The 17,986-nt window shown below is 37.1% G+C and overlaps 4 protein-coding genes across 5 annotated transcripts; 1 reads left to right on the top strand and 3 right to left on the bottom strand.

Moving 5' to 3' along the window:
- Nucleotides 1-2,266: 2,266 nt before the first annotated feature.
- LOC119999923 (calreticulin) lies at nt 2,267-6,233 on the bottom strand. The gene is made up of 14 exons (XM_038847743.1): nt 6,077-6,233; nt 5,026-5,133; nt 4,683-4,875; nt 4,327-4,585; nt 4,166-4,222; nt 4,016-4,063; nt 3,846-3,932; nt 3,707-3,764; nt 3,542-3,609; nt 3,363-3,458; nt 3,232-3,279; nt 2,857-2,886; nt 2,667-2,774; nt 2,267-2,574 (listed from the first exon to the last, which is right to left on the bottom strand). The coding sequence occupies exons 1-14, from the start codon at nt 6,162-6,164 to the stop codon at nt 2,563-2,565; spliced, it is 1,260 nt and encodes a 419-aa protein (XP_038703671.1). The 5' UTR covers nt 6,165-6,233; the 3' UTR covers nt 2,267-2,562.
- A 1,867-nt stretch (nt 6,234-8,100) lies between these two features.
- Nucleotides 8,101-9,455, bottom strand: LOC119999925 (pyrophosphate-energized vacuolar membrane proton pump-like). The gene is made up of 3 exons (XM_038847745.1): nt 8,803-9,455; nt 8,481-8,542; nt 8,101-8,392 (listed from the first exon to the last, which is right to left on the bottom strand). The coding sequence occupies exons 1-3, from the start codon at nt 8,950-8,952 to the stop codon at nt 8,221-8,223; spliced, it is 384 nt and encodes a 127-aa protein (XP_038703673.1). The 5' UTR covers nt 8,953-9,455; the 3' UTR covers nt 8,101-8,220.
- A 133-nt stretch (nt 9,456-9,588) lies between these two features.
- On the bottom strand, nt 9,589-11,784 carry LOC119999924 (RNA pseudouridine synthase 1-like). 2 transcript variants are annotated; one of them, XR_005468519.1, is made up of 3 exons: nt 11,334-11,784; nt 10,054-10,895; nt 9,589-9,820 (listed from the first exon to the last, which is right to left on the bottom strand). XR_005468519.1 is itself a non-coding variant. In XM_038847744.1 (2 exons), exons 1-2 carry the CDS (start codon nt 11,767-11,769, stop codon nt 10,228-10,230), a joined length of 1,104 nt encoding a protein of 367 aa, XP_038703672.1. In that variant the 5' UTR covers nt 11,770-11,784; the 3' UTR covers nt 9,717-10,227. The 2 variants fall into 2 exon arrangements, 1 of the variants encoding a protein (XP_038703672.1); XM_038847744.1 differs by having other exon boundaries at nt 9,717-10,895.
- Nucleotides 11,785-11,794: 10 nt separating this feature from the next.
- Nucleotides 11,795-15,679, top strand: LOC119999922 (peptide chain release factor PrfB2, chloroplastic). The gene is made up of 7 exons (XM_038847741.1): nt 11,795-12,385; nt 12,549-12,761; nt 13,786-13,887; nt 14,112-14,249; nt 14,435-14,739; nt 14,831-14,984; nt 15,195-15,679. Exons 1-7 carry the CDS (start codon nt 11,876-11,878, stop codon nt 15,324-15,326), a joined length of 1,554 nt encoding a protein of 517 aa, XP_038703669.1. The 5' UTR covers nt 11,795-11,875; the 3' UTR covers nt 15,327-15,679.
- Nucleotides 15,680-17,986: the final 2,307 nt, after the last annotated feature.

Raw genomic sequence — 17,986 nt, 5'->3', positions numbered from 1 at the left:
TTATATCTTAGTCCCTTAGTATATCTGAAAATTCATTGTTTAAGAGCTGACAACCAAATAAGTAAATTATGCCTGGAAAGGGAAGGCCATGTTTGACAATTTTTGTTTTGTTTTGTTTTGTGTTTTGGTGAATAGTTTGCTCCTGCAATAGCTTTCATGGACTCCACAACGTCCATCCAGTTAGCCAGTAAGACTGCTCTTTCGGTAGGCCTAAATTCGTGCTCCCAGAGGACAAAAGACCTAATCTATTACAGGAACCCGTTCTGGACTGTGTTCCCATTATTGATATGAATCAGGAGCCATCCTCGCTTGTTCGAGGATTATGCATGGTTTCTTTTAGATCATCAACCATGTCCCATGAATTACGAGATAGAATGTTAGAATTATTTGAATTGCCTCCAGAAGAAAAGGCACAATTATTCAGCACAGATATTAACACACTAAGCAGGTAAGACTTTACAATGACTACCTCAAGGTTGATGCTAAGAGGTTGGAGATATCATAAAAGGAAGGAAGCAAAACAAAGCACACTTTTCGCAAAATCAAGGGATTGCTTTGGTTAAAACTTAGGTGGGAGAAGGCAAGCAAGCAGGCAAGTGTGGGTCTACTCCAATGTTTGGCTAATGTGAATGTCCACAACCGATCCGCAACCGGGAAACCAATCCGTAACTATGGTTATTTGATTTTCGGATATGATTTTTTGGTTATGGTTTTGGATATGGTTATGATTTTAGTAAATGTTTGAATATTTTTACGGTTATGATTTTTTCGATTATGGTTATGGTTATAACCGAAAACACCAAATAATATTAATATATATTATATATATATAAGTTACATAGTTGAATACGAGACTATGAGAGATAAAGTAGTATTTGTAAAACTCTGATTATATCTTCATAACAAATTATAAATTTAGATACCAATTAACCTAATCATTATACAAATTATAAATTAACATTGATTAGTTGAAACTCATGGTGGCTTTATCATTTTAAAATTCATATAAATTAAAATTGATTATTGCTAAAGCGAAAGTGTAGATACATCTTCATGTATGTTTTCTTTTTTTTTTTCTTGATCATATTATTTATTTTAGTCGTGTAAATTTATTTTTCTTTAATTGTGATGAGATAATATATTTATTATCATTATCCTGAATTTTTATCAAACTTTGTTAGATTGTTAGATGGAGTTGGAGTCGGAGTCGATCATGGGCTATTTTCTCACTCTATTTGAGATTTATTCATACCTTTCCATTTCTTCAAAAACCGAAAACCAATCCGATCCGATCCGAAAAATATGGTTATTTCGATTTGGTTATCCGAACATATATGGTTCGGTTATGGATTCTAAAATATCATATACGAATCGATTAGGACATTTCAGTTATGATTAAAACCTAATTGAAAACCTAATGGGCACTCCTACTCCAATATAGGAAGATTAGAAATCCATAAAATCTTTAGTCCAGTATCTCCATCCATTTTGGTGCAGCCAACTGACTTCTTTTTTAAGTTACTGCTCCGAAAATGAAAACAAGGCATGTGCACAAAAACAACCTCCTCCTCTGGAGAATGGAGGTATATGTGATTTAACACGTCAATTTCATTCTATACAAAACGCAAAGCCCAAATCCACAACCACAATTCATATTCCAAAAACAAGCTCAAGAGGTAGGTCCTACAAATGTCTTTTATTAATTGTTTTGAGTATATATGAAGAGGACACACTAATCATTATGATTGACAGAATGTCAAGTGCCCTATCTGCCTTGATGGTGAAGAGGCCTAAATCATATGCTGCGGGCATACTAGGATAACTCTGATAGTTTCATTTTTCTTTCCCTGAAATATTTTTTGTATATAGCTTCTCATTTCTTCTATATTAGTATGATTACTACATTGAAGCCAGACCATAAAAAGAGTAAAAACAGCCGGATGGATTCTGATGTTAAGTCGGGCAAAACTTATGCACATGAAAAATTAAACACTACTTATTCACTATCTTTGGCATTAGATCTGGACATTTTGACAAAAAAGAATTAAAGAAAAACGTCTCTGGACAATTTCGATTCAATCCAAACTTACTGCTCAGCAGTCTCCTTTAATAAAACACGGTACGATGCAACTTTGACAGATTTACCACAAGCATATATAAGCACTCCACTGGCCACTGAATGAAACGCAAATAAGTTACTCTCTCCCCAACTTTTGCTTTTGCCAGAGAAAATAAAACAGGAGCACTGCGGACTAGAAAGCAAACATCAAGAAGCATTCTAGGCACAATAGCCAATTAAAAAAGAAATTTGGCACCGCATGCCGCCTCAATGTTCCAACTTATCCTTATAAATGTTGATTATGAAAAACGATTGTGTTCTCTGATCTAAAGGCTCAAGTCGCAATCAGAATTTAAAGCAATCAGCCACTGTTTTTGCAGGCATCCATACATTCCCCTAACCAAACTACTACAGCTAAAAAAAAACAATTTTAAATATATCAAGTGCCCAAATGCACTCTCACCGGCCCAAGTTGGTCATCTTTCTTTGCAGTGGTGTCCACCCTACAGCTCATCCTGCAAACAAGAACAGAAGCAAAAATAATTTCGCAATGAAAAGCAAACAAATTAAAATTGATTTTAGTAAGAATGACCAGATAAAAACTTACATGTACATCTTCATCCTCTTTGGTGTCAGCAACATCTTCAGATTTGTCATCAGCATCAGAATCCTCTCCTTCGCCATCATCAGCATCAGCATCATCCTCGTCCTCAGCCTATAACACAGATTGAACATACTAAGGACCAGTAGGATTAGAGTCATCAAATCAGAATCTGAAGTTAGATGTCTATACTTACATCCGAATCAATTGGATCGTCCTTCTTTTCCTGATAAAAACAAACTTCATGTGTTAGCACACAAATGAAACAAAAATTCTATGCACAACAAATCAATGCAGACCTGCACGTTACTCACTGGCACAAACACAAGCATGCACCACACACCAGTAGGCTACTGTGTAAAAAATGATGCTAACGAGTGTCCAAAATCATTGCATCATACACTAGTAACATGGGAGAAGCCTATTGTACCGTGGGTATGCTATACTATGGTTAAGTTAATCAAACAAGCCTAATCTTTTTCCGGCCAGCTCATGCATTCAACTACTTTTTCCTCGAACCCAAATCTAAACAACTATTGAGTCTGACAACAGAAACAAGTAAAAGCAGTACCTCTTCCTCTCTCTTTTTCTCTGCCTCTTCAAATGCTGCCTTCTCAGCCTGCAGGATCAAATAATCTCAATTATGTTACGCCAAAGATATTCTGTGAAGATCCTACTTAAAAAGGGTGAAAAGTAACATACATCCTTATTCTTGCCCCATGTTTCTTCAGCAACCTTCTTAGCATATTCAGGGTCATCAGTGATTAACACATTGTCAAACATGGTCCCAGATTTCACCTGACCCGCCGTACAAATTGTATGTAAGAATTAAGCCAAAAAGATAACAGTATTGAAATTTTTAAAAAAAATTCAAAGATTACCTGCCACAATTCAATACCAACATACTTCAAGTTGGGGAACACATAAAGATCTGGGTCATCCTTGAAATCTGCATTGTTAAAATTTCAACTATAAGCAACTACATTATGGGTTACATACAAGGAATGAAGTAAACGCACGAACTGTTATGGAAAAGGGGAACGCACCTGGGTTGTCAATCATTGGTGCCTTCCACTTGCCCTTGTAGTTAGGGTTCTTAATTTTCTGTATGGTAGTGAGCATAACAATAAAATTAAATATCCATATTGATTCCTGCGCTGCAACTTAATCAGGAGATTTACAAACCTTTGGCTTCCATGGGCCCTTGTACTCAGGGTTGGGAATGGTTGGAATTGTCCACTCACCATCTTCCTCATCATCCCAATCTTCAGGCTGAAAGGGCAGACCATCTTAATCAGCAACTATTTTTCAAATGGATGTTAAGTTTAGTGAAACACCAGTAGTTCAGTAACTACCTTCTTGGCATCAGGGTCAGGGATCTCCTTTTGAATGTCATCATACCCCTATATAAGATTAGAAAATAGGCAGTTTAGAGACGAGCATAAAAAATATCAACCTGAAGTGTGACATGAGAGAGCAAGGTGCGGTAGGAGATAGTTAGTTACCTCAGGCTTCTGATCTTCAGGATCAGGAATGTATTCTTTGTCATCCCAATCCTCAGGCTGGCATGTGAAAGGAGTTTAGTTATAAATTTATAATCTATCAGAGAAGCCAACACCACTACATAAAGAGACTGCTAACAGGGGCCTTGTATATAAATATTTACCTTCTTGGCCTCTGGATCCTTTATCTGCTTTGCAGGTAGAAGGCTCCAATCAGAGTATAAACTTCCAGTCTGCTTCTCTTCATTGTCAATAAGAATGCTGTAAGTAGCATCAGGGCGGATAATGAAGGTGTAAAGATGAGTGAGTTGATCAGTCTCACAAGGAACATCCTTCTTGATCAAGTGGTTTGTATCATTGTAGGTAAGAATAGCATGCACTTTCTTGGTGCTGTAGCCGCAAATATCTGGTCCAAACATTATGCTGCATACAAATGGATAAATCAAATCAACATTTTGATTAAAGCAATCAATTATGAGCAGACAACAGACACAACAGTGCATGTGGAAATATTACTAACCTGTATGGGGTGTCACCACCAAATTTCTTTTGGTCAACTTCACCACTTAGCAACTTCATGTAGCCGCCTCCACAGTCAAGCTTCTGTTCATGCTTAACAGAAAACTGGAAGACTAGGGTCTTCTCTTTGTTGCTAAATTCAGGAAACTCAGATGAAATAGCATAGAATCTGTAGTCTTCACTTGTCTGGATACCTGGCCCAAAATTTTAAAGTCAACAACATTCTTCCGGATATACGTTACAACAACTTGCATCATCATTTACTAAAAAGCTAAAATAAAAAAAGAAAGACACATCTTCCATTTCCCAATATATGCATCAAATTGAAGTGGATTGAAGCATACCTTTGTCATTGGGATCTCCATTCCATTTTCCAGATGTAAAATTCCACTCCCCAGCCATGTTCTCATCTTTCTTCCAATCAGATTTAACCCACCGGTTTTCCCATCCATCTATAGTTTTCACAAAGACAAAAAACACCCAAAAACAAAGTTAAGAGATGGATATTCTAATGTTATACTATGCAAGATTAGCAATATCAGTTGAAGTGAAAAATAGGGTCTAAAGCATAAATGTCAAAGAAAAAAGTAAAAACAAGAACTCAAAATAAAAGACACTGCATCGAAGTTTCATTTCATTAATTGAATGCACAAGGACACAACATTGCGAGGGCCAAATGGATGTTACATTTGAAATAATAAATTCTTCAGTACTTTTCTCAGCTACACCATACTTAAAGGACTAGAACAGACTCCAAAGAAAAACTGCAAGTTCAAAACACAAAGGCAATTCTGACGAAGTAGCTATATATGAACACTCACTCTGCATTGTACTTCTATTATGTGTGCACATAAAAAAAAAATACATTACTATGCTTGCACGAATAATTAGTGACTCTGCATATGCAAGTGCTTACAGTATCTTGCTAATAGTTCACTAGAACATAATTTTGAAGTCTGCACAATCTATAACATCAACGATCATCAACCACCCCATACCCTAAACAAAAATATCAACGCTATTGCTCGACTAAACTATCGAAATTGAGCTAACACAGTAACACCTCCGAAAGGACAAAATCGATATTTAACCATCAACATCACCAGATCTCAAAAATCAGCTATAATAACAGATAATCTACAGATCCATTCAATACAATCGCATTTTTATTCGCGACTTAGTTTGAAGACCGGATCCACGAATTAAAACACACACACGCGAGAAAAAAAATTTCGATCCTCCACAGGCCAAACGATCTCATCATTAAAAAACTTCAAATACGCTTATCTCTAAAAATGCGAACCAATTCAGTAATCCAGTGAACGATCTACCCTAAAATGATAACAGACAAACTACACAAACATCGTTTAGGGAGAGGTGTAAGAATGTAAATACCATCGAAACGTTCTTCGAAGTAAACCGTTGCAGAGGCGATTGCGAGGACTGAGAGAAGAAGCGGAAAGAGAAGTCTAGGGTTAGCCATGGCTAAAGAGAGAAATGGAGCTGCACGACCGAGCTACTGTGAAGAAGAGGGTGAATATATAGGGGTGCCTTTCATTGGATCTAACACAGTGTTAACTCTACGTCTTGCCGTGCGTGAATATCCTACGTGGATTAAAAGTGCGGACATTAACCTATAAGGGATTGCCCCGTCAGCCTTGCTTGTCATTAGATGCTACGTGGAGGGTTATTATTCGTAGTTACACGAATTGTAACTGTTATAAGGAAATCAACACGTGCACGGAGTTTAGTCGTGCTTCATTAATCACCTAGTATGTGTTTAATTTCTTTGTATAAGCTTGACAGATGGCAATATTCTATTGGTTTCTAGATGGATAAATGGCCCCCACTTGGTTAGGTTTTAATTATGGGATTTTTAGAATTAATTGGGATTTAATTATTAGGATATGTGTGCTATAGAGTCTAGAAACATCTAATCCAACTTAGGAGATAACAATGCCTATTCCTTTAAAGAGAAAAACCAACCAAAGGAAACCTTTGGAAATAACTCAGTAATTGAAGGTTTTAGCCGTTTAGGTCATGTTTAATTCACGTAAAATTCTTCTAAAAAAAAAAAATTCACGTAAAATTATGCTAACAATAATTTATAATGAGTTAATAGCATATTTGGTCACCAAAAGATCTCGTGTTCCAATTTGCACATCGAAAGTTATTTTGTGTCAATTTGGTAATTCAAAATTAAAATTTTTTTCAAATTGCACACTCAGGCATATTTGGTCAGTTTAGGACAATCAACCGCAATATGCAATTTGGAACAAATTTTAACTTTGTATTACCAAACTGTCACAAAATAACTTTCAGTGTGCAAATCAAAACACAAACCATCTTTCGATGATCAGATGTGTTCCCAATTTATAATATTTTTATCATATGGGTGTCCAAACTCTCGCATAATTATTTTTATAACGAACCACACTTGTAATAAAAATGATTTAGCTAAAAAAAAATTAAAACAAAAATCATGATGAGTTCATTCGTATATTTTTTATTCTAAACAAAAATCAAATTCATAACAAGAGATATGAAATGTTTTGGGTTTATGCTCAATTGGTCCATAATTTTTTTGTTCAATTTTATTTTTGTTTGGTACAAAAAAAATATCATTGGACTTGAAAACTCAATCAAAACACATTCATAAATTCTTTAAAAAAAAATTGTAATGGCATTCTTATCAATTATCATATTATGCATGCTTATAAGATAGATTATAGGCCCCGTTTGGAGGAGTATTTTTTGTAGCATTTATACTGCCTTACCAAACAGGTTTTTTTGGCACGTAATCCGAGACATTTTTACTCAGCATTTTATGCTACTTTTGACATGCTACTTGTATGAAGCATTTTAGTAGCATTTCACCGTTAAAAGTCAATATTATCCCCATTAATTTTTTTATTCCATTTATACCCTCACTTCATGTGTTATTATAAATTAATTAATAAATAAATAAATTTATTGATATTATAAAATATTTATCATTTAATATATACTACTCAGCAAAAATATTACCAGCAAAAATCAACCAAACACCACACAACATTCGAGCAGCATTTCTGCTACTAAAATTCTCTAACATTTCTGCTACCACCATTTCTACTAGTATATCTGCTATTTTCAAAATGCCTTACCAAACTAGGCCTATGACTCATACATGAAATTATTAGTGGCATATAGTCCAGCAAGTAAGATGAGCTTTGTAGGCCATTTTGACCTTTGAGAATATCCAAACTACACTTGTTTGTGGAGGCCGGCTCTCTTTTTTATCTGCCCAGATGCATTTGTATGCTTAGATTAGAAGCCACTCAAAAGCTCATTATACTAGATTTGGTTTTCTTTTTTCTGAAATTCATGGATAGTTGTAATCATAATCAACTTGTCTGATATGTTTGCTTCAAAATCAATGCTATGAAAATAATATATTTCAACTGTACATAATCTCAATAGCATCTACAGACTGGTTTTTGCTTCATATTTTTTCAATGCACTAGAATTAGCATGATGGCTTGCTTGATGGATCGAAATTACAGCAATTTGAACAGCAAGCCTCCATGAGTGGCAAAAAATGGAGCAAACACCAGAGACTCCACTGCCATATCCTTGAGTGGATCTCCAACGTTGTCATCAATGACAGCAGCCTTGTGAGCATCAGAGCCCTTAGGACCCAGTGCCTGTAGCATGCTCATATGCACCAGCCTGCAAAATGATATATCACAATCAGGAATTCCCCTTCTCAGTTTCCAATGGATGGTCAACTTGTAAAACTAAAATATAAGGTTGTCACCTCTGTATGTATTTCTTGGCATTATCCCATGCCTCTCCTGTGTTAGAAGCTGAGATGGCAACCTGACAAGCAACAACACAACAACATTGAATGAAATAAATGTTGTGGATGAGCATTATATGAAGTCCTGGATGGGGTGATAATGGCCAAGCACAAGAAATCCAGCTGATGTCCTGACAACCTATGTGAAGTTATCAAAGTAGGTGAGGTAGGTAACAATAAGATCCCCTTGCCGTTTCTTCGAATTCGCCCACCAGACTGCAGTCACAAAAGGCTTTTGCAACTTAGGCGTCATAATGGTTCAAACCATGCAAATGCATACCTGGACACCAGAAACGAGTGAACCAGCAAGAACACCAGCGAGATTTTCTTCGCCAAAAAAGTGTTTGGAGGCTCCGTGATGCTGAGGTTGATGAACGGGAAGCGTGAAATGCTCATACGGTGGCAAAATATTGTGCACAATGCAGGTCATTTCACATTTGTTTTTCTAAATCATGATGGATGTTGAACTATTCAACTTACAAATTAGACTATTATTATGTTAAATAAGGTCGAGTAGACCTTATTTCAGTTGGCAAACACTTCTCTATAACAAAAAACAAAGGCAACGAGACAAATTTGATAAAGTCTAACCCAGCAAATCATTTTACTTGACCAACTTTCCTTGTAGTTTATTTCACCAGGAGAACCTGGCAAAAGTTTCCATCTTGTTCAATTTTAAAGCCAGAAAATCATTCTTTCCTACTAAAATTCCAAGTCAAAGCCTGCAGAAAACTAGTCGAGAATGGTAGAATTCTTAGTGTTGCATCTAAGATTTCGTCTTTTTATTTCAACTTCGCTACTATAAAGTTGTTCAACTATAACTCGAATGAGAAATTGCTCAACAGCAGCGAAGGGACAACTGCCATGATGTCCCAATCTCCCCCTAAATCTCCTAAGCCTGAATCATTTTTCATATCCATGATAATCAACAATATGCTGCCAGCTAGTCATTCATAGCAAACTAACTGCTCAACATTTAGTGTTGTACGTAAGCCAAAACTAGGGAAGTATTTGTCTTTGTTACATGGACAATTCTAAGAAGGAAAAAGAGCAAAGATGTAAAATGTGTAGAGATAAGCGAAAACAATAATAGGACTTAACAATCCCTCAACAACTCATAACTATAAACTTTTGTGTATTCCAGGGTTGTTTCCTGATACAAACAAACAATATGTGAATTCCTGCATAAAGACGTACCCAAATGTCGTGAATATATTCCATTAAGTAGTAGAACCCATCATTTCAAGTAATGCCATGTTCATCAGTCCCCTACTCAAATTAGCTTGATGCGGCAAAACCTGAATTTTCTTTTTAAAACAATTATAGGACTTAACAATCCCTCAACAACTCATAACTATAAACTTTTGTGTATTCCAGGGTTGTTTCCTGATACAAACAAACAATATGTGAATTCCTGCATAAAGACGTACCCAAATGTCGTGAATATATTCCATTAAGTAGTAGAACCCATCATTTCAAGTAATGCCATGTTCATCAGTCCCCTACTCAAATTAGCTTGATGCGGCAAAACCTCAATTTTCTTTTTGGCCTCTTCCCACTCTATGCATACATGTGAGAGAGAATTTTCTTTCCCCTCAACGAAGGATTATACGGTACATATGGTCTCAAAGCATTGTCTGTTTCAGTTATCTGAGCAGCTTCGCCAGAATTTCTGAAATGTTCGAGTGAAGAGGGGCGTTTTGACTTACGATGGCTGCAATGCCTGCATTGCCCACAAAGGTAGAGGTGCCTGGAACATGACAGGAAGACCAGTAATTGGATGCTCAAAAGACAAACTCTCTGCATGGAGTTCATGGCCATCATATATTCTCCCTCTCCATTCATAGACACCCTCGTATTTTACATCACCTCTTATAGAATTTCCAAGATACTGGCAATGCAAGCGGATTTGATGTGTTCTTCCACTCCGAGGAAATGCTCTTACCAAAATCTCATCCTTCTTTGCATCACCGTCAATCACGGCTTTTCTTTCAACAAGAATAACATTCTCTTCATCTTTTGTGAACTCCATAATCTCTTTATACCTCCCTTGCCCATTCACTGATAAAACTTCAAATGAAGTTTCCATGTCCCTGACAATGGACCCACCTGGTAGGGTCTGACCCACATCTGATGCAGCGTACACCCGCCAAGCTCCAAATTTTGACCTTCCATGACCTGATTGGATGGTGATCTTTTCCCACTTTGGAGCTGAACCAACACAAAGAGCAATATATGTTTTCCTATTCTTATGTTCAGTAAATGCTTTCACAAGCTTAGAAGCTACTTTGTGGGACTTGGTAATAACCATTACGCCAGTTGTGTCACGATCAAGTCTGTTGGCAAGATGGAGCTCCGGTCGGGTGGAAGTCCCTAGAGGTGAAATATTTAAACTTTAGTTCAATAATCGACTGAACTATGTCTTAAACTCAATTAAAAGACAAATGAGGAGCACGTATCCTATCATTTCAATTAATGATACCAGTTCTTATGAAATTAACAGCTTATAAGTCAAGTAGTTGAGATTCGGTGTAAGAAGTAATTTCTCTTTAGCAGCAAAGAATAACATCAATGATCTCTCAAGCGTATCCACATTTCATTATCCCACGTATTGTCTCTCATTTTATGTTTTTCTCCAAGTAATTCCATAAAAGTGAGGCAAAAATATATGTTGACTGAACCAGATTAAATTGTTCCAGAATCCAGGTCAAGTCAGAGGCCCAAAATCCAAATCTTCAAGATTCCAGCAAAACCCACCGCAAGAGAAAGTAAACCCAGAAAATGAAAGGGCAAGAAATGAATAAAACAGACCTTCATGTCCTTCGCCGAGTCCGCCCGACTTGTCACCAAGAAGCTGAGGGACCGAGTCCAACACGCTCTCACAGTAAACCCCTTGAGGCTTATTAACGACAATAAGCCACCCATCTTCATATAAAACATCGCTCCTCGATAGAGTGTAAAGGCTTGATCTGGATGATGCGGTCATGGCCCTTGCTAGCTCTACGTCCTTGGAGATGAGTGGCAACGGAGGGGAGAGGGGTGTTGGGTAACTTTGAGCGGCTTTGAGAGTGTCTTGGGAATTTGACATTGTGATTATCGAGAGAGGATAGTGCTGTCGGAGAGTGAAGAAGAGTTTGGGGAATCCAGTAACTAGCAGGCGGCGGCGGCACGGGAGGGAGAAATGGAAGGACATTCCAGTCAGTTTGACAGCTAAAAGAAAAGAATGGTCATTTACTTTCTTACCCATATGTTTTCTATAATTCAAAGCTTCAATAATATCAACGAGCCCTAAAAACCTAAAACCCCCTAAACCTCAGACTTCGACTTCGTTGCAAAGATTCACAGAAAGAAAAATGTCTCTCCTACTCAGAAATTCGCGTAACAAATCTTCGATTTTCCATCGCATAACAAATCCCTTTCTACCACTATCTTCTTTGTGTACTAACTACAATCTCTCAGATTGTGGGATTGTACTTCTTGAGTATTCTAATCCATCTGGGTGTGATTGTAGTTTATCCCATTCAAACTTTTTCGGATCACAATTGAAGCAATTGTCGACCTTAAATGCAAAAGAGACAACTTTGGCTTCTGTGCATGGCGATTTGAGGAAATTTTCTGGGTTTTCATCATTTTTAGTTCCGAGCATCCGAAATTCATATGCTTCTGTGAATGGTATGGTTGCTTCGATTAGGTTGAGATTGTTTGGGACTCAGGCTGCAAGGGAGCCATCCACCTCCGATGGGCTTACTGTGGATGGGATTATTGTTAATCAATGGACAATTCTCGACGAGAGTGAGAATGATTGGAAGAGCCATGCCGCTGCAATTGCTCAATCCATTCAAGTAATCAAGAAGCGCTTGCAGGTACAACCTAAAGCCCATAGCTATGCTTTTTTGAATTAGTTCAAGCATAAGTATCATACTTTTCTGTTCATCTTGAAGTATGGTCACATGACAATAGGTGCTTTTGTTTTTTTGTTTGATCTGTTTAGTCCAACGTGTAATCTGATTTTGTTGTCTGTGGCAGTGGAAACAATTGCTGGTTAGGCTGGATCTGCTATCTGCTGCTTTGAATAAACCTGATCTTTGGGACGATCCTGTGCATGCGGGGAAGATAAGTCGTGAGCATGGTTCACTCATGAATAGAATGAAAGAGGTGATGGCCTTTGAGCAAGAATTTCTGGAGCATATTGACATGATAAAGCTTGCTCGTGAGGAAAGAGACTCTGAAATGGAATCGGTGGGCTCTCCTTCTTGTTCTAGGCATGTATTGGTTCTGCTAACATTAATTCCTTCATGTATCTTTTAGCCTATCGTGACAGTATGTTGTTTACCTTTGGCAATTTTTAAATATGAAATGCAAAGGCATAAATACTGTTACATGAAATGCTTGGATTTTCAGTGTTTTTCTTATCTTGAGTGCTAGGTTAGATGTAGGTTTCAGTTTGCACTTCAGTAATCTAAGCAATTGCCATTTCAATTCAGTGTGCCAAACAGTGCTTTTTATTGGTGATAATGCTAAGCCTTTCTGTTGTGAATTACCAGTTTATGACATGGTGCAGTGAATATTTATACGAAGTAACGTGGCCTTCAATTATTGCCCATGAAAGGAGAGTTGCTTGCATTAGATGTAATGCTACTGTTTGAACAATATTCAAGAGAAAATGACTATATTACTGAAAATATTTTTGGTAACTTGCATTCTATCTTTGCACCTACCATGTTCTCTGCAAATCTGAAGAAGAAACTGTCTCTCATCTCTTGTTGCATTGTTCTTGGGTGGCGAAGGTTTGGGGTACAATTTGGAATTTGATGAGCGTCAACTGGGTTCCTTTTAGATACTTGATCTCTGAAGTGGAGGCTTGGAAGTTATCTTTGTCTTATGATAAATCTAGGCAAAAGCTTTTTGTTTTGATCCTTCAGGCTACTTGTTGGCTAATTTGGAAAGAACGTAATTCTAGGATTTTCGAAGAGGAGGAATGTTTGATTCTAATCTTTTTGAATGGTTAGCTTGCTGAGCTGCTGTGCTTAAGCATTGGTCAAGTGGAATTTGTTCCAATTTTTTTGATAGTCTGAATTTATCTGCATTGTATTCCTAGTTTGGGTTGCACCCTCTTGGTGCCGGTTATATAAAAAATTTCTATTAAAAAAAGAAAAAAAAAAACCTACATGTGCTTCTTTTAGGAAATCTCTCCTTGTGGACATCTTGTTATCCTATTGTATGCCATCTTTATTTATTTTGAATTACCTGCTTTTCTCTCCAGGAATCATTGAAAGCTTTGCTTCAGATGAGAAGAAACACCAAAGAGAAAGAGCTTGAAGCTTTATTAGCAGGGGAGCAAGATTCCTGCTCTTGCTACATTGAGGTAACTTTCATGTGCAGCTGTTACAATTCCGCAAGCAACAATCTTTCCCTATGACATTAATGTGACTTTGCATGCTCTCGAGTCTCCAAAAGGCTCAGACATGTCTTTTTCCCTGTAGTTTAGGGCAGTTCTTCTAACCTATTCATTATGCTACAAAAGATGAGCTATTTCTGTTTTACTGTTTTACCAATTTAATCCTTAATGTTTCCCATGCAAATATTTAGGTCCAGGCAGGAGCTGGTGGTACTGAGAGCATGGACTGGGCATCGATGGTGATGCAAATGTATAAATCGTGGGCTCAGCGACGTGGATACAGAGTGACTGTAGTGGATGAGATGCCTGGTGAGCTTGCAGGAATCAAGGTTTATCTTCTTACATTAATCCTCCAAATCCTTCAATTGATGGAATCACATGAACATTGTGTGGGTAAGATTAGGATAAAGGAAGAAACAATCATGCAGTCCTACATCCCTTATGGGAGCTATATATAGTTCTAGCTGACAAGAAGCATCACCACCTTCCTAACTGTATCTGTCTGTTCTTTCAGCGGGCAACAATTAAAGTGGATGGTGAATATGCATTTGGATATGCCAAGGCAGAAATAGGGGTGCACAGGTTGGTCCGGATTTCACCTTTTGACAGCAGCAAGCGAAGGCATACTTCATTTGCTGCTGTTGCAGTGATTCCAATCTTGGGTGATGGATCTACCCATGTACAAATTAATGAATCTGACCTTCGCATTGAACGATATCGTTCTGGGGGACCTGGGGGTCAGCATGCTAACACAACCGAGAGTGCAGTGAGAATAACCCACATACCTACAGGAATCATCGCCACATGTCAAAATGAAAGGTATAAAATCTGTTTAATATAATGATGGAATCATAATTTTTTTTCATTTGCGTTGGTTTCATCTTCTTCTTTTTTTGGGGGGTTTTTTTAGATCACAACATTCAAATAAAGCTTCAGCAATGGCAGTTCTTCAGTCTCGAGTAGACCAGCTTGAGATGGCTCGCCAAGCCCAGATGAATTCGCAGCATACACAATCTCTCACTGACATAAGCTGGGGCAATCAGATCCGTACTTACGTGCTACATGTATACCCTCTCACCTCTCAAGATACATTTGTGATTTGTGTTTTTGAACTGCAAAAGGGTTGTTTATTTGAAAGAGCTCCGAGGGTTTCCTTCCAAATACAAACAAAAGAGGACTGTTTACATGATGTTGAACCACCATTTAAGGTTCATATAAAAAGGAAATCGCTCGCTGCTGTCTTACATTTCTTTCTTTGTTTCTTTTTGTTGCAGCCTTACCGCATGGTTAAGGATCTGCGAACCAACTATGAGGTCTCTGACCCTGATTCTGTGCTCGAGGGGGATCTCGATGCATTCATCTTGAACTATTTATCAGCTTCAATGGATAAAGAAGAGGAATACTAATAAGATACAATGATTTTTTAGTTGTAAGCTTTGCTGGTCACAATGTGCTGCATCCTTGATGGAGATCAACCAACTTGCCTTTCTGATAAGACTTTGGCGGCAGCTCATCCAATTTTATTGATCGAGTTCTGTGACACTAATATACAACACATGATTGAGATCAGGGAGCAAATGGCATGTGTACATGGAGTAGAAGGAGAACACCAAATCCTTCACTAAACTATCAATATGTTTTGTGAGAACCCTGCATCTTTTAGCAATATTAGATCAGTAATTGCTATTTGCTAGCTACTGTAATAAAATATCAATAATAATGTATCATGTTTTGGATGATTTTGCATACCTTTATTCAATTTTCCCTGGCGTGGAGTCCAGCTTTGTTAAGGCCCAGGCCCCATTCTAGACCAAAAGAATAGTCTATTAGTGAGGTGTACTCTTAGGACATTTATAAATAGCCCACTGCCATCCTAAGCAAAGCAATGTAGGATTGTAGATCCCACCACGCTTCCAAGCCAACGCCCGCGATGGATTTCACTGTTATAAACATGCGCTTGGAGGAACCTGCCTCTGATACCATTTAAGGCCCGGGTCCATTCTACGCCAAAAGACTAGCCTAGCCTATAGAGCATCCCAGCAGCTCTTGTAAACTGATACTTCAGATGACGAAAATCAAAAGAAAGTTGGAAAAAATCACCCAGCAACTCCTGTGAAGTTCCGGTAAAATGAAGTTGTGCTACAGTGCTCCTCTAAGTTTGGCGAAGCACTGTAACTCTGCTAACTCACATTTTGTTATTAAAATATCAAGCATATATACTGTAGCGGATCACTGGCAATCTCCCCATGGTCGGTGTTGCCACATACCTTGCTATGTCTCCAGTTCCAACATGACATCGGCTTGCACTCCACCACCACCTTTCTGGTAGTGAATCGATTTGCCATGCCTTGCACCTCTGTATTGCCTTGCATCTTGAAATGAACATATTTGTTATTGTATAATATAATTGATAAAAATTAAACATGAATAGATTTTAAAAGGGATTAGAGAAATAAATATTGTAAATTATAGAGGATGGTCTAGAAGAGCTGATGTGGAGTATTGTTTAATTATGATTCTGTAAAACTATAAAATGACTCATTCTATTATATTTTAAAGAATATGTTATGACGAGTTGTTGCAGCTGCTTTTAGTGAAGGGGTACTCAAGATACTAGCCCAATACCATCCGACCTAAGTGATGTGACAAATACAGCTTCATTTATTTGAGCTTTAAAAGTTTCAAGTAATTATGAGTTTTCATTAATTTAATATTATGATTAAATTTGGTTTAAGTTTACGGCAAGCAGAAGGAGATGGTCGAGTGTGTTTGGTTTATTTTTTTATTTTTTGGTTCCCATTTCTTTATTTTCTATTTATATTTCTTAAGAAATAAAACATGTTTGGTTTGAAGTTACTAAATAATGTTTTTTATTTTATGAATAATTAGTGTTTGTGAATTGTGATAATGATCTGGAAGTGACAAAGCCACCCCAGCCTTCCAGGTATTGTATTTAATTGTTCAAGATCATCCACATCATCAAGAACAATAATGATTTTTGGCCAACATAGAGAATTCCTTTGCTCCCAATTTCAATGAAATATGTACATAATGTTTTCTGGATAAGATATGAACACAAGGGCAGACTTAATAATTTATGGGGATGCCAAAATTTAGCGGGGCTACCCCCAAAATTTTTTTAAGGTTATTTAGTGAAAAGTGACGAGTAATAAAAAGATATTTATATAGTCTTTAAATTACACATCATAAATTAACAATCATTCAAATTGTACGATACCAACTTTCATTGAGTATATATCATTTATTATCATGTATAAGTGTGTATCAAACTATCAATCACTAATTATAAAGATGTATAGTGTATATATAAATATCGTATTATAATATTATATATGTAATGAAGAAATTAAAAACATATTTAGAAGAGCCAAATATAGGTATTTTATAGAATTATATTGTTTATATCACATTTAAAAATTTCTCAAAAATCTGGGGGGTTGTGGCCCCATAGCCCCAAGTCCCCAACATGGCTCCGCGATTGTATGAATGAATTATAGCTAAACCAAGATGATGGCATGGAAAAACAACCACTTGATCATCTTTTATTGGCAGGATGTGCAGTGTAATACTACATTTCAGGGTCAACTTTTTCTCCACAAATACATACGAAGGCATTCTTATCATGACTACAGAGGCAGTCTTTGGCTTCAACCTAGAGAAAACAACAAATATTTCTCACAGGCATTCTATGAAGAATATTAGAATAGTGTCAACGCCTCTACTCCAAATAATACGGCTTTCTGACCTGGATTGCCAATTAGAGTAATATACAACCCTCTATATATATAGATATATACACACACACACTACCATCTCCCACCCACAACAAAACATTCATTTCAATTTTAAGGAACGAAAAGCCCAGCTTGTATCCTCCATTGACCTTCCCCCTACAGTGAACAATGGAACCCAACAGGCTATAGATAATGACAAAGACAACCCCTAAAATAAAATTGAAGGATGATTAGAACCCACTAAAGCAGGAGGGGCAATGAAACAATACTTGGAAGCAAATCAATGGCCAAAATGCACAACTGTTCAAAGA

Source organism: Tripterygium wilfordii, chromosome 6 (genome assembly GCF_013401445.1).
Source record: "Tripterygium wilfordii isolate XIE 37 chromosome 6, ASM1340144v1, whole genome shotgun sequence".
NCBI classification, from domain to species: domain Eukaryota; kingdom Viridiplantae; phylum Streptophyta; class Magnoliopsida; order Celastrales; family Celastraceae; genus Tripterygium; species Tripterygium wilfordii.
Note: the sequence above shows the minus strand (reverse complement) of the source record. Positions and strands in the feature narration are given on the sequence as shown.